This window comes from Bos indicus x Bos taurus, chromosome 19, assembly GCF_003369695.1.
Source record: "Bos indicus x Bos taurus breed Angus x Brahman F1 hybrid chromosome 19, Bos_hybrid_MaternalHap_v2.0, whole genome shotgun sequence".
In the NCBI taxonomy this organism is placed as follows: Eukaryota; Metazoa; Chordata; class Mammalia; order Artiodactyla; family Bovidae; genus Bos; species Bos indicus x Bos taurus.
In genome coordinates this window covers 41,624,712-41,648,506 of record NC_040094.1, presented here as the reverse complement: position 1 = coordinate 41,648,506, position 23,795 = coordinate 41,624,712, and the positions used below count along the sequence as shown (strand labels likewise).

Below are 23,795 nucleotides of genomic sequence, written 5' to 3'. Positions count from 1 at the left end.
AGCCTTGGGCCTGCTGCCCTCCACGGCCCCCTCCCACGGCGCTCCCCGACCCCACTTACTGGCTGGGGATGGCGTGCTATAGCCGCTCACTGGAAGCTGGTGCTGGAGAGTGGTCAGAGCGCCTGGCGGGGAGAGTCCACCCAGCATGGGGGGGAAGAAGAAGGCGTAGGGGGGCACCGGGTACCCATTGAGGTGCCCTCCCCCAGGTGTTGGGCAGGAGCTGCTGTTGCTGGCCATGCCAGGCGGCCACAGTCAGAAGCGCAGGCAGACAGTCTGGCGGGCTTCAGGCCGCCTCTCCTCGGGGCATGGGGCCTGGGCCCAGAGGGGGCTTGGGCGGTCAGCCCACCCCCCCTTCCGTCCCGGAGCTGCAGTCCAAGGCCAGCAGGCTAATCTCAGGCTCCTGGCACCCCCACTCTAGGGGGGGGCCGGTGGGCTGGGGGACGTCCCAAGAGCCAGTCCTTTGGTCAAGCGGTTCTGCGAGCTGGCACTTTCCCGGGAAGGTCCAGAGCGGGCCCTCAGGATGCCGAAAAGGAAGCCTCTCCTGGGTGGGCCCCAGCTAGGCGGCTGTGGGGGCCATGTCCCGTGATGCTGCAGAGAGAGAAAAGACAGGTGAGTGGGCACCGAGGAGCGGGCTCACGGGCATTCCCCGTGGAGCTCCCCAACCTGGGCAGCCGGAGATTTTCCCGTGGCACCCGGCTGAGCAGACAGCTGGCACCATGCCTGGCTGGCAGAGACAGCCTGGGAGTAAGGCCCAGACACTGCTGGGGGTGGCAGGACAGCACAGCCAGGCTGGGGAGACGGGGACAGAGCCCAGAGCGAGGAGGGCCTCTCACCCACAGTCCTGAGAGCAAAGCGTCCACGCTGCCATGCCACCCTGGAGGATTCCTGCAGCAGAGAAAGGCAGCTGGCCCTCCTTCCCCCAAAGCAGGTTACCTGAGGTCAAGACACAGAGAACGTGTGCTTGAGAGGAGGAGGGAGGGGGAGGAAAAGCCGCTTCCCTAAAGCATTGGCACTTCTCAGAAAAATGACTCCTAAGCCAGGGGGCCTTGCTTACACCACTTCCCCCCCAAATCCAAGCCCAAGCACCCCAGATGGGTTTGTCCCACAGACCCGTTTACATACCTACAAATAGGGAAATGGGAGCTGAGACTCCTGAGTGTCACCTCCATTGCCTAACAGCATGATGGGCTGGGGGTGAAGAGTGTGCCAGGGACTACCTAGCATGGAAGCCCCCTACTCTCCTCGCCCACCATGAAGGAGCAAGGGAAACTGAGCTCAGACTTCACCCACATCCTCTGCCTGCAGAAGCAACCTCCCTGGAGGGAGTGGGAGGTGAGCAGAAGATGAGAGCCCAGATGCCCCCACCACCATCAGTGTATACACAGATCCACACCCTGTTTGAACAGCTGGGGCCTGAGGATACACAAAGATAACACCACAGGTAGCAAGAGACAGAGGTGAACCCAGAAATTCCACGACACAGTGAGACAGGCAGCAACAAGAGCAAAGAAAGAGACAGGAAGAGAAGCATCCACGAGAGGCCTAGGAGGATATGTATAAACAGTATCAATAACCATGCATGTATTTATATATGACTGTGTACACACACACACACACACACACCTGTGACACATATGAAAAAGCAAAGAGAAACACGGCTAATCAAAGCCACAATGAGATACCATTTTGCATCCACCAAGATGGCTATAATCAAAAAGACTGATACTAACAAGCAGGTGAGGATGTGGAGAAATTGAACCTTCATACATAGTAGGCAGGAATGTAAAATGGTACAGCTGCTTTGGAAAACAGGCTGGCAGTTCTTCAGGAGGTTAAACACAGAGTAATATGACCCAGCAATTCCACTTCTAGGTATCTACCCAAGAGAAGGTAAAACATTAAGTCCACACAAAAACCTGTACATGGATACAAACCTTCATACCAACACTCCTTATAGCCAAAAGAGTAGAACCCACCCAAAGGTCCATCAACAGATGAACGGATAAATAAAATGCTGTACATCCATACAATGGAATAGTATTCTGCCATAAAAGGAACAAGACACTGCGACTTCCCTTGTGGTCCGTGCTCCCAATGCAGGCAGCCTGGGCTTGATCCCTGGTCAGGGAACTAGATCCCACATGCTGCAACTAAGAGCTCCCATGCCACAGCTGAAGATCCCACACAAGGCGACGAAGATTAAGGATCTCGAGTGCTGCAACCGAGACCTGGCGCAGCCAAATAAATAAATGAATGAATATATTTTAAAAAGGGACAAAGTCCTGATATATACATCATGGATAAACCGTGAAAACATCCTGCTAGTTGTAAAAGACCACCTGTTGTATGATTCCCTTTATATGAAATGTCCAAAACAGGCAAATCTAAAAAGGCAGAAAGTAGCTTGTGGTTAGTTACGGGGTGGGGGGGGTGTGGGTGTGGGTTTGAGGGAAATGGGAAGTGACTGCTGAATGGTACGGGGGCTCTTTCTAGAGTGATGAAAAATTTCTACAAGTGAAGGTGGTGATGGTTGCACAACTCTGTGACTATAGTAAAGTCACACTCACTTATACACTTTAATAGGTGAATTTCATGGTATACAAATTACATCTCCATAAAGCTGTTAAGGGGAGGAAGGGAAGAGAAAAGAGAAGAAAAGAAAACAGGGCCAGAGAGACTCAAAATAAGGATGGCCTCCAACCCCTTCCTCTCCAGGCTCAGGGCATAATACCATGTTCCAAGCTCCAGGCTCCAGGCTCAGACCTGGAGTCCAGGGGACACGCATTGGCCAGCATTTGGCCAAGAACGATGCCTGAGATGGAGGAGTTCTGCCAAGGCCACTGTGGACGAGGCCAGGACTTCTGGGCCCAGCTGGGCGAGCCACCCAGCCTGTGACTGTGTGGGGCTGAGGGGGGAGGTGGGGACAGGTACTTGCAAGGGAGGGGGCAGCTCCCCAGGAGTGAAATCTGGACCTTGTTAATGACCATGATTTTTATTTTTACTAATTATGACCTCCTTAGGGCCTCTCTTACTCCTGAATGAGGTGCCCCCTTCCTTCCCCAGGCCCCCGCCGATTCCCTCCCAGGCAGAGAGGCTGACGTCAGAGGAACAGGGGCCCCACCCATTGGGCCAGCTGCCACCCTGGCCCCCCTACACACCCCTGAGGGGCCCCGCACAAGGGGAACTCGAGCCAGCACGAGAAGGAGGGACTGGCTGAGCCTCAGTAGTGTTGACAGTCAGACCCTCACACACACACACACACACACACACACTTGCAGGCACTTACACGCAGAGTTCTAGGGAAAGCGTCCGGTGGGCAAGGGCACGTTTGCACACCCAGCCTGTGTGCGTGCAGACATGCATGTGGCACATGAGGAGGGGGAACCCAGACACATGATCCCCCACACCTAGGCTCCACACACAATGAAGCTGGCTCCAGATCTGCGTGCATGGCCCAGGACACAGCTCCTCACAGACACACAACCACAGCCTCACGGTCTCCCAAACTGTACTTTGCCTGGTCCTCACCCAGCCAGGCTGGCCTCTGCACCTGCCTCCCTGTGGGCCAGCCCCCCAACAGCAGCAGGGTCCACACACACAGAGAAACACTCCAGTAGATTCAGGTCCATAGGGGGGCCTACCTCCCGAGGTGAAGCCCAGGAAGCCATTCACTCCAGACTCCAGGCCTCCTGACCGAGCTTTTGGAGGGTGGGGGCGGATTCAGTCTGGACCCTCTGGAGCCCACCCTTGACCCCAAAAGAGACTAACAGCTACCTTAATATGCCTCAACTCTGCCCCTGAGAAGTTTGAAACTGGACCATACTTCAAACCTCACTCACAGATACACACCCCAGGGAGAGGCTGGAAGGCGTCCCCCACCCCCATCAGAGCTTCACCAAAGGAGCTCAGCCTGCAAACTTCAATGCAAAGTTACTCAACTCCCTGGGGAAGGCCTTGAGTCAAGGGAGGGGGTAAAGGTCACAGAAATGGGCCAAGGGCCAGGCTGGCCAGGGAACAGGGATGGGCAAGGGCAGGGATGAGGGGGGGTGGGGCCAAAGAGCACAGGCTTGGCCTCAATAGGTTTCTCTGGAACCATGACCACCCTCGGGGAGATGCCTGGGCCCTGGCCCCAGGCACCCAGGGGTGGAGAAGACACTGTCAGAGAATTGAAACCAGCACCAAAGAAAGGGAAAACAAATTACCCACATCCAACCTCCACCCTGTGCCTGCCACCTCCACTGCCCACGGGCACCCTCCCTCGAGGGAGGGAAAAACCACAGGCCCTCACCTCCCATACACCTAGCTCAGCCTCAGCACAGCACAAAGAGGGTGGGGGGAGGGCTGGAGCACTGACCACCAGCCAGGCACCCCTGACCGCTGGGGACTCCCCCGCCCTCGAAGGTGCCAGGATCCCTTCCCCAGCGTCCGGAGTCCCAGCCCCCCGTTCCTTAGGTCCCCAGAGTCTCACATCTAGAGAGAGACAAAAGTTGGCCAAGCCGTGAAGACAGCAGAAAGAACCAAAGGTTTTGAAGGGTCAAATCTCAGCTCTGCCACTCTGGGTGACCTTAGACAAGTCACTTAACCTCTCTAAGCATCTGTTTACTTGCCTGTGAACTGCCTACCTCAACAACTGGCTGTGTGATTTCAGAGATAAAAGTCCTGGAAAGTACCTAGCACAGTGCCTGGCACACAGGAGGTGCTGGGCAACGGGGTCCCCTGCTTCCCCATCTGCCAGCGCCTCCTCAGCGCCTCCCTGGCCCATGTGTCTGCACTCCCCTCCTTCTCCCCAGCCAGGGCTAGTATCTGCTGACGGGGCTGGGCGGGAAAATTACCCATTTTCCAGGGTCTGTTTCCCCCCTAGACCAAGGAGCGGAATGTAGGGAGAGGAATACTTGGGGTGTGGGTGGAGGCCTGACCACAATCCTTTCCCAAATTCCCTTCTTTCGTTTCACAAACCAAAAAAGGGAAACCTTTGGATTTGGGGAGCGGAGGAGGGGAAGAGAAATAGTCGATTTATTTCCCTGCCCTCAGGGAAGGGCAGCCAGGGGTCCCCAAACCCAGCCGGCCTTGTCCTCCTCTTCATCTGCTTCTCCTCTCTGTTCCCAAGTTCCCCCACAACTAAGGCTCCTAAGGAACAGAGGCCAGGCAGTTCTGGATAGGCTGAGAGAGAAGGGGATAAGGATTGAGGAGCTTAAAAGAAGGGGCGACAGGGGCTTTCCTAAGCATTCTAGACAGTCAATGAATCATATGCAAATGACACCCAAAGCTCAAGCTCAACTTGGGGGTGGGGGGCAGGGAGTCCAGCCCTGGCAGAAGCAAAGACCCAGTCTCTCTGAACCCCCTTCCCCTGCCAGGAGCTGGCAGGGCAGGGCAGGGCGGGACAGGGCAGATTTCAAACCAGAACAGTGGGCTGGAACTATTTATAAACTTTCCAGGAAAACACACACACACACATACACACACAAAGCCACAACCTCTCCCCCTCCCCCATACTTCTCAGATCAGCAAAGTAATGAACATTACTTCTTTTTCGCCCTTTTCCAGGGGCCCCTCTCTCTTCCCGGCCATGCGCGTCCTCTGTTTACCTTTTGCTCACCCGGCTCTAGGCTGCAGGAAGCCGGCAAGACCAGCCTCATTTTGAAAGAGACCACCCCAGGCAGGGCAGAGGAGGATCGGCTGGGTGAGGCTGGGACAAGTGGAGGGCATCTCTTTCCCCACCAGTCCTCAGAAGCCCAGGCCTGCCTCGCCAGAGCTAGGAACTGTTTGAAAACCTGCCCCAAGCGCTTGCAGGGCACATCACTGGAGACAGTTAGGGGAGACCTGAAGTCCAGAGGCTGGCCTCAGGATGCTACCACTGCCCGACCCCACCCCTGTCTCAAGTTGCAGTACTTACTCCCAAAAAGTGGGTCTCATGTCTCCCCAACTCGTACCCCCCGGCCCAAGCTTCTGCCCCAGCCTCACTGGGCTGCCTGATGTCCACAGGCCATGCTCCCCATGTGACTGAATCCCAGGCAGAAGGCAATTGGATAACTCAAGCCCAGGACAGGCCAGGTCTGCAAGAAGGAAGTGGGGGGGCATCTCTGCCAGTCAGGGCAGTGTCCCAACTCTTGCACCTCCAGGGACTGCACCCCAGAGGCCCCTGGGAGATGTGACTGGGGCCTCCAAAGCCCAAGGTGACTGGGGGACCCGTTCAGAATCAGAGCTGAAGCCTCCCACCCAGTCTTCTCTCGGAGCAGAGAGCAGGTGAAAGGGCAGGGGGCAGCTCAGGCCTCAAGGAGAGGGACTGGCCCACGGGGAAGGAAGAAAACAGGAAGAGGAAGAGATGAGGCTGCTGAGGCCACAGCCAGACCACAGGAGTGTGTGGACCACACAGAGGCAGCTCTGTCCGGGTGGAGGACCAAAGGGGCACAGACAAAAGGGGACCCCCCCCAGCTTGGAAACCACCGTCTTGTCTTCACAACCAGCCTGGCATGGGGCTTTCCCCACCCCCACCTTGGCAGCTGCCCCCTCACCACTGTCTCCCCTCTCCGCAGGGCAGGAAGTACAACTATCACAATGCGGGGGGCAGGGGGAGGTGGGGGTGAACACAGAGAGCAGAAGGTGTGTAGGGGTGTGTGTGTGTGTGTGTGTGTGTGTGTGTGTGTGTGTGCGTGCGCAGGTATAGGTGTTGCGTAGATGTAAGGCTATAGCAATCTACCCTGCTAACTCCTCAGCCCTGCCCCAGCCCTGGGAGTGCCAATTCTGAATCTGAGGGCAGAAAGACTGTCAGCAGCACACAGTGCTACGAGCCCCCCTCTCAGCATCCCTCCCTAGGGACCGCACTGCAGGGAAGCTGGGAACGCCCCCCCTCCTGCCTCAGGATATCCTTTTGGCTCTGACCCCAGACCAGGCCTGAGTCAGACTGTGCCCCGCCCCATACCCCTCTATCCAGCAACCCCCCAGGAACTTCCTACTCCACACTCGCCTACTCAGTTGGGGTTGGAACTAGAGGGAATCTCTTCCCCTACTTTAGCCCCCTCCGAACAGAGAAGCCCACCAGGGGGTGGGGCAGATGGTCACAAAGTCCCACGACCTGCCCCTTCAGCTGAGGGCCCGTGGGATCAGGGAGAAGTGGATGCAGGCTGTGTGCAGAGGCGAGAGGAGGCGCTGCAGAGCACCACCTCCCCACCTCCAAATCACACAAAACCGGGGATCCTGCCGGGGCCCTCCCTACTCCAGCCTGGACCCCAAGAAGCCGCAGGAACTCCCTGGGGAAAGCAGTTTCCATGAGAACACAGGATGGGAGAAGGTTCCGAAGGGAAAGAGGACAGGAGCAGACATTCCTAGAACGGGAGTCTTTCTAGGCCAGCGGGACCCCCAGGTGGAGGTCTGCACAACTAGTCAGACTCAGTCAGCCACAGCCAAGCGCAGCCAGACGTGGTCACAGTCTCCTCGACACTCAGTCTGACTGGGTGGCTGCGACTCCTTCCCACAGACAGAAGTCTGGGGGGCCCTGGGGGATCTGGGGCATCAGAGACCACACACACTCAGCCTGAAACAGCCCCCTGGGCAGGCCCCCTCCAACCCTCCCGCAACTGTGGGCCTAGAGGGAGGGGCAGTTTGCTCCCCACAAGAGCCAGGGTAGTGCCCAAGGCGGCCATCTCCATGGCAACCAACAACAAACATCCCGGGAACCACAGTGGGACAGGAAGTGACAGTCACGTGACGGGAAGACAGTTTTTTTTTTTTCAGTGGGGGGTGATGAAGCTTGTTAGCAGTCCCCCGCCCCGGGGGAATCAGCGGTCCCCTAAGTTTACCCCACTTGGAACTGGAGGAAAGGGGGCAGCTGGGAAGGTGCACCCCACACTGCAGTGTGCGCAGTTGGCCGCAGGGCTGATGGGCCCTCCCTCCCTGCCTGCCACTCATGGTTCTCCCCGCTGGGTCCCCCTCCCTTCCACTTCCTGCCGTGACTGGAGATCAGAGAACTCCCCACCACAGCTTCCCCTTCTCAAGTCTCGATTCCTGGGCTGAAGGTTTCACTGTGGGGCGAGGGACACAAGGAAGGAGGGCTGGGGACCTGCGGTAGGACCCGGGGGACAGGAGCTCCAGGGGAGGGGCTGGGAGGGAGCTACTCCAAGGGAGGTGTGTACACACAGGCGCACCAAGAATGGGTCACCGTGACATACCACCAGGTGCAGTGACACAGACTGCCTGACCTCAGGCAGCTCTGGGTGGAGGGGAGCAGAGCCACTGGATCTGGCACGCCCCACTCCACCCTGGTCCTGAGCCTCCAGGTTCATCTCAGGCGTCTACTGGCCTCCAGGCAAGCAAGGTCCCAACGGTGCCCAGCCCACACCACCTCTCCCCTGCGTTCTGTGCTGAGGAATCCCCCTCCCAGCTCCAAGGTGCCCGCCCAGACGAGGGCACCTTGACCGGAGGTGGGGGGAATGGAACCTCCCGCCACCCCCCTCCCCTTCTCTGCAGATGTCCCAGACTATATTTAGCCCAAACCGGGCGGCCAGCCAGACCCAGACTCCCCACTGGCCCGGAGCTGAGCTCCCAGTTTTTATGCAATTAAAACATTAACAGAGAACCACCCCCATCCACACACCCCACCACCACCCCCCCAGTCCAGCCAGAGCAGCAGAGCTCAGAAAATTTGAACATGGGCAGCCCAGCTCTGCAGCCAGGGAAGGGGGTGGGGGTCATCGGGCAAATAGCAATAAATTCATCCCCTTGCCCATCTCCCAGGCCCTACCCCCACATGCAGGACAGGCACATCATCCATGAGATCAGGTTGACACTTGGGAGGGGAGGGGAGGCTTTCCTGGTTCCGGGGCCCGGCCGGAAGGGAAAGGCATACCCAGTGGGTGGGGGGGTTGCCTGGCTGCAGAAATTCCACCTGTCATTTTGCAGCCCCCCTCCCCGGCCAGCTCCAGTTACAGGGCTGGGGGTTGGCAACAGGTGCTGGCCAGGCTGGCAGCAGACTAATCCCCACTCGTTCCCCAGGCTGACAGTGGTGCCTGGAGGTCCAGGCAGGGGCCCTGGCCAACAGGATGCTGGGTAGAAGAAGGAGACATTGCTGCCTGGGGGCGGGGTGGGGGGAGCCCAGACCCCTCCTGTAAGACCTGGCCCCCTGGACTCTGCGTGCTGGAAGGTCTGGCGAAGGCAAGGAAACCTTAGTTCCATAGCACCTATTTCATTTCCCCAAGATGCCAGGCGGGCGGGCTAGAGTGTGGGAGGTCTGTCTGCCTGCCTCTTCCTCCTCCTCCTCTCCAAATTCCAGGAACAGGCAAGGGAGGCTCCAGTTGCGGAGAGAGCGAGCGAGCAGGCGGTCCCAGCTGAGAGGGAGGAGGGGCTGGGACTGGAGCGGGAGGCAAGATCCAGACGAAGCAAGAGACACCCACACCCAAGCCAGACGGGACAGGCACACCGACACTGACACGTTCTCACACTCTGGGCCCACTCCTCGTGCGCCGCCCACTGCGCAGGGACACCCAGACTCCCGCAGCCAGTCCTGCCAATCTCCAGAACACTCCCTGGACACACACAGAGATCCGGGACTTCGCCCCCACCCCACATCCCCCCACAGACTCTGTGGGCTCCACACAGCAGCCAGAGGGTAGAGAGGGGAACAGAGGGAGGAAAGACAGCAGGCGTCAGAGAGGACGTGTGGCCAAAACCCTGGGAATTGGGGTATCAGTTGCCACACTCCGTTTCCAAAACCCAGTAAGTCAAGACAACCCTGGCCATCTTGCCAGGGGCCCTGCCAGCTTCCCACACTCCACAAACCACCACCACCGGGAAGGGTGTGGGGTGCTGGGCGAGAGGAGATTTACTCATCGCATTGGGGTGGGGGGAGGATAGGATTACCTTCCCCAGACGCCCATCACCCCTGAACCCAGACAGTGCTCCTAAATGGAAGCAGAGTCCCAAACTCACCCACTCATACAGCCCAGTCAGGGTCCTGCCCTGTCCATGCTACCCAGAGAATAGGGAACAGGGCACGAAGGTTTTATCTGGGGGCAGGCCCCACCCTGTCACAGAATTCTGTGGACCATCCACCTAAGACCCTCTAGTCTGATCAAGGAGTGGGGAGGGGGTTGGGGGGCGCTCCCTGAGGGCAGACAGAGCCAGGTTCCAAGGACCAAATGATTTAGAGGAAGGGGAGCTTAATTAACTGGGGTCTGGGTCAATACCCCAAAACAGATCCCAAGGGCCACTCAGACGATGCCCTTTCCCCCCACAATAGACAGGGTGGCAGGAACCACGTCATGGCACATGTGGGTGACTGTGCCCAGCGGGGGAGGCATGGGGGTGATTAGGATGGGGCTGCCCACAGCTAGCTTCCTGCCAGGCGGCCACATGGTTAGGAGTAGGAGGGGGACCAGGGAGGTTTCCCAGAGTGGTAGTAGGGGCATTTAGGGCCAACCTGAAGGGCGGAGATATGGGGGCTATAAAAGGAGGCAGCCAGGATCAAGTTGCTCCAAGCCCAGGGTCTTCTCAGAACTGCCCCTGCGTCTGCACTGCCCTTACCAGTCTGGCGAGGAAAGTCCTGAGGTGCCCACCTCATGTACACTTATTCACACACTCCAAAGCCAAGATCCTCCACTCCCACAGACCTACTCAAGTCTGATACCAGTGACCCCTCTGTCTCAGGACCGGCATGGCCCAGACACCAGGCAGAACTGACGTCCGAGTCCCTCCCAGTGCACCAACATCTTTCATAGTCACAAACTCCCTGACTCCACAATCACCCCCCTCCCCACCCCCTCCAGCTCCAAAGACTCTTTTATCCCCTCCCCCAGACTCATCTCCACCCCTCACAGGGGAAGCCCCAAGGCTCCAAGCCACCCCCACTGCAACCTGGGGCTTCCCCTGCCCAGCCTCCCCATCAAGCACAAGGCCCCGGAGGAGAGTTTGGGGCTTGAGCCCATTTCCTAGCAAGACCTGACAACCTTACTGAACCACTTCCCCAGAACAACCCTGCCCTGTGACCACTGCAGCCAGCGAAGGGAATGAGAGACATCTCTGAATCTCCTAACTGGGCAACTGGAGGAGGGATGGCAGTCAGGAGTAGAAATGAGTGTTGGGGGTGAGCCCGCAGTGGGTGGAGGTGGGGGGGGGAGTCTCCATCTGAGAACATACACACACATACATGTGCACACATCTTGCAAGGAGAAGGCAATCTGGTTACAGAAGAGGGAGCTGGCATTAGGTGGGGGCCAAGGGTACCCCCCTCCATGCCAGCATATGGGCAACCTATCCAAGGTAGGATGAATGGTAGAGACGTGACTCCCAGACTGGGGGGCTTTTCTTATCTGATTTTCACATGAGTTAGTCCCCATCCCCAGCCTGGCACAATGGAGGCATGGCCCCCTTCTCAGGGAGTAGCCTGACAGTAAGGCAATGCCCAGAGAGAAGGGGCACTGCCAAGCAGACTTTCCAGCGCCCCCCCCTCCCACATACACATCTGGCTCGCAGCTTCCTCGCTTTCTGGGTGGCACCAGGTCCCAGACACCCTCAGCAGAGCAAAGACGACCAATCTGTGCCTTCCTCCCTACGCCCCCAAATGCTTCCACAACCCCACAGTGCCACCAGATTCAGAGACATCCCTCCCCTGGCTGCACTGGCTCCTGTCCCCAGTTCTGACGGCTCCCCGCACTCCACGGGGGACACCAGCTGAATGGGCCCCGCCCCCCAACCGGCTGCCTCTGGTGGGGGTGGGCCCCAGGGCTGATTTTCCCCAAACCACAGGGCGGCTCAGATAACAGGAGAAAAAGGAGGGGGCTAGTCCGTTGGGCATCCGATCTCTCCCCAAACAGGTTTCAAAGTCTTTTTGTTTTACTTGTTTGTGAAAAGAAAAGCGAGAGAGGGCAGGAGTTCCCAGCGTGGGTTCTGCCACAGCTCGGCCGCCGGAGACACGCGCGGCAGACGGCCCCAGACATCTCCCGGCTGCGCGCGAAGACACCGGAGCAGACAGACGCACAGACGGGGCTCTCCCACCCTGAGCACGGCGGCGGGTTGGGAAGCCCAGGAAACCCCAGGTTCCCGTCGGAACTCGCCCGGCACCGGGTCCCCGCCCGCGGGTGCTATCAGGAACAGGCCAAGGGGCCCCGATGTCTGCGCGAGGCGGAGGCTCTCCAAAATCCCCAGGGGAGAGGTTACCTCGCAGTAGGGGGAAGCAATCCGTCCGGGTCACCCGCGGGCACAGCGTATGCCCTGACCCTGAGCCTCGGAGCCGCTCGGCGTCAGGGGTTGCGGGGTCCAGGGAGAGGAGCGGTTTGGGGGGCCGTGGCTCAGGGGCGCGGGGCTAAAGCAGCGGCCATGGCGAGTCACGTGCGGAGGCTGAAACTTTACCCGGAGCCCCAGACTGGGGGGGCGGAGGGTACCGAGCAGCGGGGAGGCCCTCACCCTCGGGCCCGCCCCCGCCCGCCCACCGACCAATCACGAGCCAGGGGCGGGCACACAGGATCACGCCCCCCCCCCATAGACCCAGGGAACGGGCGAGTCTTAAAGGAGCCGCGCCTAGCAGAAAGCTCGACCGTGGGAATCTGGGAGAATCCCTCCCTCTGCCCCAAAAGAAGAGATTGAGAGCCAGAACTGGAGTTCTGCGCAAAGAATGGAATGAGGATTCAGTGGAGAAAGGACTGCCGTGTGCGGTATCACACTCCTTTCCCCCCAACCACACACACCCACACTCAGGAGCGAGGATCACGAGCACACACCCTTCACACCTAAACCTGGGTTAGACAGGCGACGACGTAATTTGGAAACACATGCAGAGATTCTGGCCCTAGCGGTCAAGGCTCTGACCCCTTTCATTATAATCTTTCTCCTGGAGCCCCCTGAAAATGAGAGCTGTGTGATCTTGAGCGAGTCGCTTCCTTTCTCTAAATCTCAATTTTCTCACTGGCAAAAAAGGAGTGCAAAGGCATGTAGACCACCTCCAAGCACGGCCCCCTCCTCTTCCCTAAACACCTTCACAACTTGGGTGGGTCGGAGGAACTCTGGCCCAACCCAACCTTTCAGCAACCCCCAGAACCCTTCCCCCAAAAGAACAGCGATTCTCAGGGGTATTCCAAGACCCGAGCTGGGGGCGCCCAGGAGCACCCCTACATTCTCAGACTCAAGCTTCTCTCTCCTGATCCAGGCTGGAGGAGACAGGAAAACTCGCATTATTGGGGCAGAATCTGAGTCACTCTCCCTCTGCAGAGACCCCAGTCCCCGACACGGCCACAAGCCCCCTCCTAGCCTGCTGCTCCGTTTGAGAGGACCATCTGCCCACTCTAGCCGTCTATGGCGGGAGGGAGGGGCGGGGGGCGGACAGAAAGAGGAATCAGTAAGTGAACACCTCCCTCCAGGTCCTCGGTCAGAGAAGTGGCCACAAGTGCCCCCACAGGACTTCCCACTGTAAGGGGAAGTGCCTACTCCCAGGCCTCCTGTGAGGAGACAGCATGACCCGGCTGGCAGAGCTCTCAAACCCACCGGCCCGACGGTCCCCGCTTTTTAGACGAGGAACCCCAGTCTGCGACGAGTGGACACTAGGTTTAATCCCCGATCGCCCGGCACAGGTAGCACAGCTGGGTCTAGGACTGAGGGATCTCATTGTCTCTCTCCAGCTTTGGGCCCCCAGCCTGTTTGAGGTAGGACAAGCAGGGTCGGAAGGACACTGTGCCCTGAGGTCCGGCGGCGCGGGGAGAGAGCGTCCGGGTGACGCTTCCCCAGGCCCCTACCCGCCCGCTGGGCCGGGCTGTCTCCCGCTCCCGTCTGGATTTCCGTCCGCCGGTGCGAACCAGCCCCTCCCGCCCTGTCCCGGCCAGATCCATCCGCAAACATGCGCTCAGCGGGCAGGAATGTGCCAATGGCTCCCAGATGTGCACGCCGACGCTTAACCCCTTGTCCCCCAACTCCCCCCCTCAAAAAAAGGCCTTCTAGCTAGAGTCCAGCCAGCAGCAGGGGGCGCCGCTCAGGGAGGGGACTCAGTGCCAACAGCCCCCCAGCTCGCACAGTCTCCTCCTAGATTCCACTAGTCTAGATTCTGCCAGGTTTCCTTCCCGCGGAGGCCAGAGGGGAAAGATCAAGGACACTAAAATGTATCGTGCACTTTGCGCACAGGCATACTGCCTCCCACGAAGGGGGGCCTTCACGTACACCTGCCAGCACATGGGGTGAGGTTCACTCGCGCACATGGGGATGCAGGTGTGCAAATGCACACTCAGGACATCCAAATATGCACAAGCATGTGCACATTAGCACACACACATATGCACACATATGTATACACACAGAATTTGCACATACAAGACAGGCATTTGTGTACCCACAAGGTCATGAAGCAGAGGGGAGGCACACTCCTGAAAAGACAGAGCAGGAGACCCACATGCAGATGAGGGTAGAAATTCACGCACCCACAAACCTGCTCCCCACAGAGGGCAGACACTCACGCACAGAAAATTGACATCCATGTGTACAAGCACACAGCCGCACACTTTAGGGCACTGCCTCACTGCTGAGTTGAACTCCAGCTCTGCAGGACCCACTCCAGGGTCCCCACCCCCACCCTCCAGGGACTCCCACGCAAGAAGGAGAAGTGCTCCGGGGCCAAAGGAGGGACACAGTCCCAGGGACTCCTCACTCTAAAAAAGACACCCCTTCTTGGGGCCTAGCCTTCCCCTCTGGCAGGCAGAGGAGATGGGCTGCGGGAGGAGCCTGAGCAGCTGATTTCCCAAGACAGGCATCCCTCTCCCAACTGGAGGAAATCTGAGAAAATCCAGATAGGTGTGGGGCCACTGACAGCCTCAGTCAGACAAAGGAGATACAAAATAGCTGTGAAACACCCTGAGAGAGCCTACACTTCCAGCAAAACAAGGCCTCCCTTTCTCTGCCTGTGGGGAACTCTTGAAGAATAGCATCACTAGTAATCTGAACAGAGGATGGGAAATACTGCCCCCGCAAGACCACCTGGATGCAGGTGGGGTGGAGATGTCTGCTGGAACCTGAACCGACCCCACCAGACTCCTCTCCCCCTCACTAGCTGCTCAGCTTATCCCCCTCAACCCCCCTCATGGCCCCACCCATCTCACTTTCACAGTCCTGGAGAGTCATCCAGGGCAAGGCTCCTGCTTACATTGTACAGATGAGGAAACTGAGGCTCAGAAAGGGAATGGCCCTGCTCAAGGTCATAGAGCTTGTCAGTGGCAGAGCTAAGAGCTGAGATTTAAACTCACAACCCCTCCTCAACCCCCCATTTATCCTGAATATATTTCCATGCAGCACCCTGCTCCCTCTTCCTTCATCCCCCAACAGAGCACAGGGCAGAAACACCAGCCTTGCCTGGCTCTGCAGATTTGTGGGTGGGGACAGGACATGCTAGAGAGAGATCAGAGAAGATGCTGGGGGCTACATACATAGCCCCCCAACCTCACCCCCAAGCTCAGTGCCCACCTGCCCAGCAGGCACGGCCAGTGACTCAGCTGCATCCGGGGGAGATGCCAGGGCAGTGACTCACCTACCGAGAAGAGCTGAGCCTGGCACCTTGCCAGCCCCAGGACAGAAGTGACTTAGTCACCGAGACTGTGATACCCAGCAGGCACAGCCCAGGGATTGGGGACAGGGGCAGGCCATGTCCTCCATGGTTATCTGCATCCCTGATGAAGAACAGGCATCCTGGGGCAAGCCATGGCGCTACCCACCCCTGAACCCTTACTACGGCCCACACCCACCATGACAGGCCCTGCTTCCATGCAGACAAGTTTTCTGAGACCCCTGGGCTGCCCTGCCCCTCCCCTGAATGAAGCCTGCCCCTTGCCCATCACTCACCACCCACTCTTTCCCCGGCCCCACCTCCTCCTGCCACCCAAGTTGTACGCAGGCTGTGAGTCTCCTTTAACGTGTCTTGGCAGCACCTCCTGCCCCCACAGCCCCTCTTCCCCCCGCCATACACATATGCACTCATACACATTTCTGCCAGCCCTGCTTCTGCCAGCAGCTGCTGAAGTTGTTCAGCGGGAGGGGAATCGGGGTGCAGGGATTGAGTTACCAGAGGCTATGGGGTGGGCTGTCACCCAATCCCTTCCCCAGCTCATCCTTCCCGCTGGATACAGCCTCCCTCACCCACCTGCTCCCTTCCCACCTCTGGCTAGCAGCCTACTGCCCTTTAAGCCCCTCCACCCCCACTCCACCCAAGCTAGAAAATAAATGTTCAAGGGTATTTGTCATGCAAAGACCAGCCCAGGATATGAGAGAGACAGAACAAGAGAGAAGACAGAGACAGACAGACAGAATCATTCCTGTGCCCAGGCTACAGGCACTAGGTGTGTGGATCTCTGTGTATGTTGAGCCAGAAACGGACTGAGTAACTCCCCAAGTCTTGGGAGAGTTGATGGGGCCCAAGGGGAGCCGACAGGCTGAACAACCTCAATCCATTTGCACTATTGATTTCTCATACACTGCAGCCGGCCTGATGAGGGGGGATGATAAATCAGCCCCCCAGAGACATAGAAACTGAGTGGAGAGAGGGGGAGGGGCCCCTGCACCACAGTTGGTGGCCCACTGAGACCTGCTTGGTGGGGAGGAGGCGGGCTGAGTGGCAGGAGGCAGGGTGGGGAGTGTGTGTTGGATTAAAGCCTGTCTGGGACACCTCCTTCCAGCTGGATCTGAAGCTGATTGGAAGAAAGAAGGTGATGGACAGAAGCACCTTTAGCTCCCCAAGCAGGGCTCTGAACAACCCCAGAGGGTGCCCTTCACCCTCTGGTCTACAGAATGGCGCCCCCTGCAGCTTTGCAACATGCTGGCCCCTGGGATGAGGCTCAACTCAGGGACCACGTATCTCTGCTGAACTTTCTCCCCCACCTCTGGGCCTCAGAGGGCTCACTTCTGACTGTGATCAGAAGCCAGTGGCAATCTCCCTGCTCCCACCCCCTTCCTTTGTTGGGTGGACTGGCAAACAACCCCTGTGGCCTAGGCGTGGCAGGACGGGGGCTCACAAAGGGCTCTGTATCCTAGTCCTTGGTCGGTCCCCAACTCCTCCTGGGACTGTGGGCACAATCCCCCACCCTCGCTGGGTCCCTAAAATGGGGTTAGGCCGGATGCCCCTTTTCGAAGGTGTCTCCAAGCTCCCGGCGAGCCAGCCTGTGAGACTGTTGGAACCAGCCCAGCACCTCGATTCACACCAGTGGCCACAGGCCACCTAAACAAACCCCAACCCTGACCTCCTTCCAGCCTGGACACAGACTCTCTCCACACACGGTGGAGACTTATAAACAAACCAAGCTGGGGTTTACCAAAGACCCTGCATAAACAAGCAGAGAGGGAAAGAGACCAGGAGCCTGGCCAGGCCCTACTTGCTGCCGGACGGACAGACAGACAGACAAGGTAGCACAGCCCAGTTGGGGGAGGGGCTGTGACGAGAAAAACAAAGGGCACAAGGGGCCTGGATTGGGGTTCCAAAGCCCCCAGTGACGGGCTGTATGTCCACGGGCAAATCACATCCCCTCTTTCCCGCTCTGTAGGGCAAACGGATGGGCCAGGTGCCTCCAAAGCCCCTTCTGGTTCTCTTGGGATAGAGAGAGCCCTGGGGGTCCCCAGGACTCCCCGCCCAGTCCAGCCCATCCTCTGGTCAGGCCCTCTTCTCAAGGCCCTTCCCCTGCCCGCCACACCTCCTCCTTACTCTGTCTACTGCCCCCCTGGCCCTTCCTCACTCCTCCGCCCGCCGGCTTGCCCTCACCTTGGCCAAGCCCCTCTGCCTGCCCCGTGCTTTTCTGCACGTCCCTCCTGCCAGGGGACAGACCAACTAAAAATAGTCCCTGCAGCCTTTCTCGCCCACAGCTGCCCAAAGAGCAGGAAATGAGGGGGGCAGGGAGGCCCATGTCCTGCTCTCCCCCACAAACTCCCAGCCCCAAATCAGGTCCAGCCCTCCAGCCTGGGATGTGTGCCAACTTGGCCATCTCGGGGGCACCCCACACCCCTTCCCTAGGGGGAGGCCTGCCCATAAGTGCCTACAATCTGAGAGCTGTCCTCACCCCACGGGAGGGGGAGAGGAGGCCAGCGGTCTGGAGGGAAACCTTCCCAATTTCTGACAAATCAGTGCCAACCACACTGTGGGCACCGAGAGGGCAGGGCCTGGCTCCACGGACTGGTCTTTTGAGGGCAGAGGGAATCGGTGTGGGGAAGTCTGGGCTGGTTCTCTTCATCCTGGCCCAGCTGGAAGGAAGACAAAATAGTGCCCCAGCCTCAATTATGCCAATCCCCCATTCCCCTAAATGTGTGGGTGCAGACAGAGGGGTTTCGGTAGCCACCCCCAGATGCCATGGGGTAAGAAGCTTTAGAGGAGAGGTCTTGGCTCCCACACATAAAGATGGAAGCCTAGAGGCAAGAACAGGTCATGCCTGCCAGGCTGGGCATATGCTGCCCCCAAGCTGAGTCAGAGGCTGGGAGGGAGGAGCCGGACGCTGGGTGCCAGGGGCTACAGAGCCTCCACCCCTATCCCACCTGGGACTCCTGACACCTCCAAGCCCTGGAAGAAGGCCCTCCCTGCGCAGGAGGAAGGAAACCAGCTTAGCGACTCTCTGGAGGCCTGCAGGGCAGCTCTGCACCAGGAGGCAGGCGGGAAACCCAGGAGTCTTGGCTCCCGGCCCAGGGAGGGAGTGAGAGAAATACCTCGGAGGGGAGGAAACAGCCTGGAGAAAGGCAGACGCAAGTGCCCCCAGCAGCTCCCAGAGCTCCAGGAGAAACTGGCCAGAGGGGCTGCAGGGGGAAAGTGAACACATTTCTGAACAAGAAGGGAGAAGAAGGCAGAGCCCCAGGGATGCAGGAAGCAGGGCAGGCCAGCCAGGCTCTCACCTGCTCTCCTCTCCTCCCATCAAAGCCTGTCAGAGTCTGAAGTGCTTATTAAGGGCATGAAATATCAGGGAGGTCCTAGGGGCCTACGTGTGTTCCCCCCTCCCCTTATCTCCAGACCCCAGCCTGTTTGTTCCTGAGCTTCCCCTGGCACCCCTCCCCTGGGGCCCAGCCAAGTCAGGAGTCAGCAGGCCCAAGGTGGTGCCTGGGAGGCCTGGGCAGTGCCAGGGGCAGCCCTCATACCATCCTCCCACTGGCTTCCCTCCCGCCTGCTCTCGGCCGCCACACATATCTCAGCTGTCGAATCCGATTAGGGCTCCTGCCCAGTGAGCCGGACAAGGAGGCCATTGGGCAGGGGAGAGACAGGGACAAGGACGCTGAGCAGGAACGGCAGGAGGAAGGTGGAGACGGGGCTCAGGGGAGGTGTGGAGCCCCAGAGGACCAGAGAGCTGGTAGCCAGCTATGACCCGCATTAGGGGAACTCTGCAGCCCCTAGGGCAACAACCTGGTTCCTCCATCCCAGAGATGGGCAAGGATGGGGGAAGGAAACTGAAGGCAGAGAGATGACCTAGATTAGAAAAAGAATCCCATCCTGGAACTCTATCCCCGCCCTCCCACCCTGCCACACCCCCACCCACTACCATTTCCAGTGGGCTGTAGGATACATCTTCTAATGAGGTCTTTATGGCTGCATCCCTATCAGGCAAGCCGGGCTTGTTACTAATAGCCATTTTTATAAATTAAGAAACTAGAGGCTTAGAGACCTGTATAAATGCACGTAGTCAAATGAGCGAGCTGAGTCTCAAATTCAGGCCTGATTCTCAGCCCACTGCTCACAAGCAGAATTTACTTTCCTTCCTGGGTCAAGAGCAGAACTGAGTCTGAAGTCACTCCATTATCCACATTTTCCTCCAAAACCACCCCGTAGGGGATCTGGGGGATCATGGAGGAATACAGAACATACCCTACACCTAGATAGAGTGACCAGATAGAGGTGCGCCACCCACCCCCCACACAGAGAGCTAGAGGGGTTCCCTCAAAGTGTGACCTGTCTCTTCCATGGCTTCCCAGCCCAGTCTGCTACACCCAGAGGCTATACACACACTTATACACACGGTTACTCAGACAAGTCATACACCCCTCCTGCCAACCCACCAAACCAGAATGAGATGCCCTAGATCTTCAGAGAACAAGGTCTGTCAGCCCCCCAGAAGAGGGACAAACAAGTCACCCTAAATACTAGGTATCATCCACCTCTCTCCCAGAGAGCCTGCAGGAGGGCAGAAGCCTCAGGGCAACACCAGGAGCTCGAGCTCTGAAAACCAAGGAGCCCAGGGAGCTGGCATGGCTGGGTGGCCTCCCTGATTTGGTCCACACCCCCTTCCCCAGCCATCTGGGCTGATTCTATTCTGGCCTGGGCCACACTCTGGGATCTCTCCCCTTCCATGCATATAGCCACCTCTATCCCAAGCTTATAGATCTTACAACCATATGGTCTACACACACACACACACACACACACACACACACAGTGGGTGTGTGTGGGGGGGGGGGGGGCGCTTTTCCATAGGTGTTGAGGTGTTGGCAAGGATGGGAAGGGCTCTAACCTGAAAGAACGTCCCCCCACCCCAGGGAAAGGTCACCCCCAAACCCCTAAAAAGCTCACAATCTCCACTACCCTCCCGCACAGCCTTTGGCCACTCCAACGTGCCATGAGCCTGGAAGCGGGCACTGGGTCTACAAGGAGAGTAGGGATTCGGGGGCAAAGTCCTGGGCTCTTAGGGCTGGAGGGGCGGGGAGGGTAGGCAGGGAGGAAGCAAGAGAGAAATCCCCAGGGAGTCTTGGCTTCCCCAGCGGTCTCCCGGTCCGGCTCCCGGTCACCTTAGCGTGCCAGTTCTCCCCTCGAGGTGAGGTGGGGGAAGGGGGATTAGGAAACACTGCAAAGAAGGGAGCGGGGTCTGGCGCCCGGGCAGACCTTACCCCCACTTTCCATTCTTAGCTGGAGAACGGGAATGCCTGAGGGGCGTGCAGCAAGGGCGCCGGAGGGCGCAGGGGCTCCGAGCTCCCAGGCACCCCTGTGTTCCCAGGCCCCCACCTCCCTGGACTACAGCGAGCCGTGGGGGAGGAGAGACGGGGAAAGCCTGAACTGCCGAGAGGGAAACGGCCGGATGAGAAGCGGAGAGGCCAGGCGGAAGGCGGCCGAGGCAGAATTGGGAAGGGGTGTTCGAGGTCCTACCTGCTCAGGTGCGTGCCGGCGGGGGGCGATGGGGTTCCCAGGAGAACCGGGGAAGCCCTCTCAGCTCGATTCAGGATTCCCCCCTGCTTCTGGGTTAGGCTGCTGCAAAAGGCACAGGTTCCCGTTGGGTCCTAAAGCCCATTCTCCAAACTCTCCCCGCCCTCTTCCACCAGCCGTGACTGGGTCAGCGGGTGCAGAGCTGAACCGATGGGGCAGAAAGAACTCACTGGTGAAAGAGGTCTGAGTCATGGGCTGGGGACAGCCACAGTCCCCGGTGTCAAATACACAGCACATGGGAGATTTTAGTTGAGGATATTATGGGACAGAATTAAAGAAAACATTGCTTCTGCCTGGCCTGAACGGATGGATTTGAGCTTTGGGACTGAAGGTGGGGTTAAGATGGCTTTTCTCACCATTCCCAACTAGCCTGGGGTCTGGGGAAGGGGGTTGTTCACTTTGGACAGGAGCTCACTTCTACCCTCCCCCTCCTAGACAGAGCACAGTCTCCCCTAAATTATTCCTAAATGCCTAGGAGAAGGAGGTCATGCCAAGGGGAAAGAAGGCACTGATTTCTAGCAAGTGGAAAGGGCAGTATGACTTAGGTAGCAATTGGAAATTGGCATTTTTATATCCTTAGACTGAGGCCTGTGTGTCTGGAAGTGTGTTGGGCTCTGCAGATACATGTAGCCAAGTGAGAGGGTAAGCCGGTGGGGCTGGGAGTCTTTGGGTTACATCCTTTGGCAGAAATGGCAACTGTCAGTGAAGGAAGGGGATGCAGAACCTAGGGGTCGACTCGGGCTCCCTACCCGGCCCTCAACTGGATCCTGAAGCTTTACCAGAATGAATATGTTAAAGGAGAGTATTTTCCCAGGTACTATTTAGGATAAATAGGGGGCCGGAGGGCCTCAGCATTAGATCAACTTCAAGGTTTTTGTTGTCTAGTCGCTCAGTCATGTCCGACTCTTTGTGACCCCATGGACTGTAGCCCACCAGGCTCCTCTCTCCCTGGGCTTCTCCAAGCAAGAGCACTGGAGTGGGTTGCCATTTCCTTCTCCAGGGAATCTTCCTGACCCAGGGATCAAATCCTATATTTTGGCAGGTGGATTCTTTACCGCTGAGCCACCAGGGAAGCCCGCAACTTCAAGGTTACAGACCCAGTTTAGGATAGCCCAATTTCTCAAAGGGAGAACTCAGAGTTGGGGGCCAAGGTGGGCCAGGGAATGTGGAGGGAAGGCTGCAGAGGGCCTGGTAAACGTTTTGCAAGGGGAGTTGCACACACCTCCAGCAGCAAAGCAGGGGAAACGTCACACGGTGAAGGGCCAGGGGAAGTCAGGGACAGAGTCATGGAAGGGAGAGGGCACGGCCTCTTCCTAGAAGGGGGACAGGGTGGCAGCACTGCTTCCGCCCCTGTGTCAGTCTGGCAGGAACTGGGGAGAGGAGCTGGATGGCAGGTTGGGAGGGCCCCAGGGTGGAGCCGGTGGGGTGAGCTCAGGTCAAGCCTTTCACCCTGATGTGCCTCAGTTCTCTCCCAGCTGTTAACCAGGGCTCTGGGTTCTTCCCAGGCAGTTAATGAGTGTTTACAGAGGAGCTTGGAGATCTTCAGATCTCAGCTGGGCCACCACTACAGTTATAAAGCTCAATAAGGGCTGAGTGTCATTGGGGAGGGGAAGGAGCAGAAGAGGGAAACAGACGACTCTCTTACAACCTAAGGATAAAGCCACGCTCAGAGAGCAGAGCCAGCCTCAGCTGCCACAGGATATCCTTGTGCCCAGGGATGGAGGTCATGTACCCTCATCCTTCTCACCACCACCAAAGGCTGGCCCGCAGCTAAGTGTGGGCAGAACCCAGACTACAGCTGGTCTTCATTAACTCCAGCTCTTTTTCACCCCCCACTGTGAACCCACAGCTTCTACAGGCCCAGGCTAGAGGGGCTGCCCTAGCCCGACCTCACTGCTGACTCTGGGGTAGGGGGCACCTACTGTAGGCCAAGCTACCAGCTGAAAATAAGGTCAAAGCAAGACTCACTTTTCCCACTGGGAGAGAGCAGAGAGGAAAGAAAGGAGTGTGGGGGTGAGGGTGGAGGTGGGGGAATTTAGGGCAAACAGCAGGCAGTGAAGTCAACTGGATCTAGGCCCAGAAACCCCCACACCCTGGGGCCAAGTCTTACTCTAGCTCTGCTTTCAGCCCAGTCTTGGCTGGGCCCCAAACTAGGGAAGGCCCTGGCTGCCCCTTTCCGCCTCCCTACCCCCACCCTTATTAAATACACATTTTATCTCTCAGCATCTTCATTATCTTAACTGAAGGAGACAAGCAGTGGATGGCGGCGGCAGAGAGCGTCAGGAGAGGGGGGGCGGGTGTGGGGAGCGGGCGCACCCTTGTTGTAAAGTGCTGATGAAGCTCTTTCAGGCAGTGTGGGAAACAGAGGCGGGATCAAAGGCAGCGAGGCTGATTCAGAACTCAATTAGAGCTTTTTAAAAAAGGAGCTGGCTCCCTCCTTTTGCCAGGCTTCAGACAGCCTTTACCCAGGCCCCTCGCAACCCAATTAGCTTCTACTGCCAGCACCCTGGGGCCGGGGTTGAAAACCAAGGGGAGGCCAAAGGGCACAGCTTCTCCCTCTGCAGACCCACCCCTTCTGAGAAGGTGGAGACCTACTGCTGTGCGTAACTTAAAAGGTCTCCGAGGGCACCTGATCTTTTCAGGAGGAACCTGAGATCACACCTTTTCCTCAAAAGTTAAAACA

At 58.1% G+C, this 23,795-nt stretch overlaps 1 protein-coding gene across 3 annotated transcripts in view; it reads right to left on the bottom strand.

Annotated features, from left to right (window-relative positions):
• The window catches only part of RARA (retinoic acid receptor alpha), a 44,113-nt gene extending 22,955 nt beyond the window's left edge, over positions 1–21,158 (bottom strand). Inside the window, exons 1-2 of one of the 3 annotated variants that reach the window (XM_027517083.1) lie at positions 21,056–21,158; positions 60–588 (exon numbers count right to left, since the gene is read on the bottom strand). In XM_027517083.1, the coding sequence (XP_027372884.1) occupies positions 60–237 (178 nt within the window). In that variant the 5' untranslated portion in view covers positions 238–588; positions 21,056–21,158. Of the gene's footprint in view, positions 1–59; positions 589–833; positions 934–12,147; positions 12,365–21,055 lie in introns of those variants that run through there. The other 2 variants (XM_027517082.1, XM_027517084.1) reach the window with 2 other exon arrangements.
• Between the last annotated feature and the right edge of the window lie 2,637 nt (positions 21,159–23,795).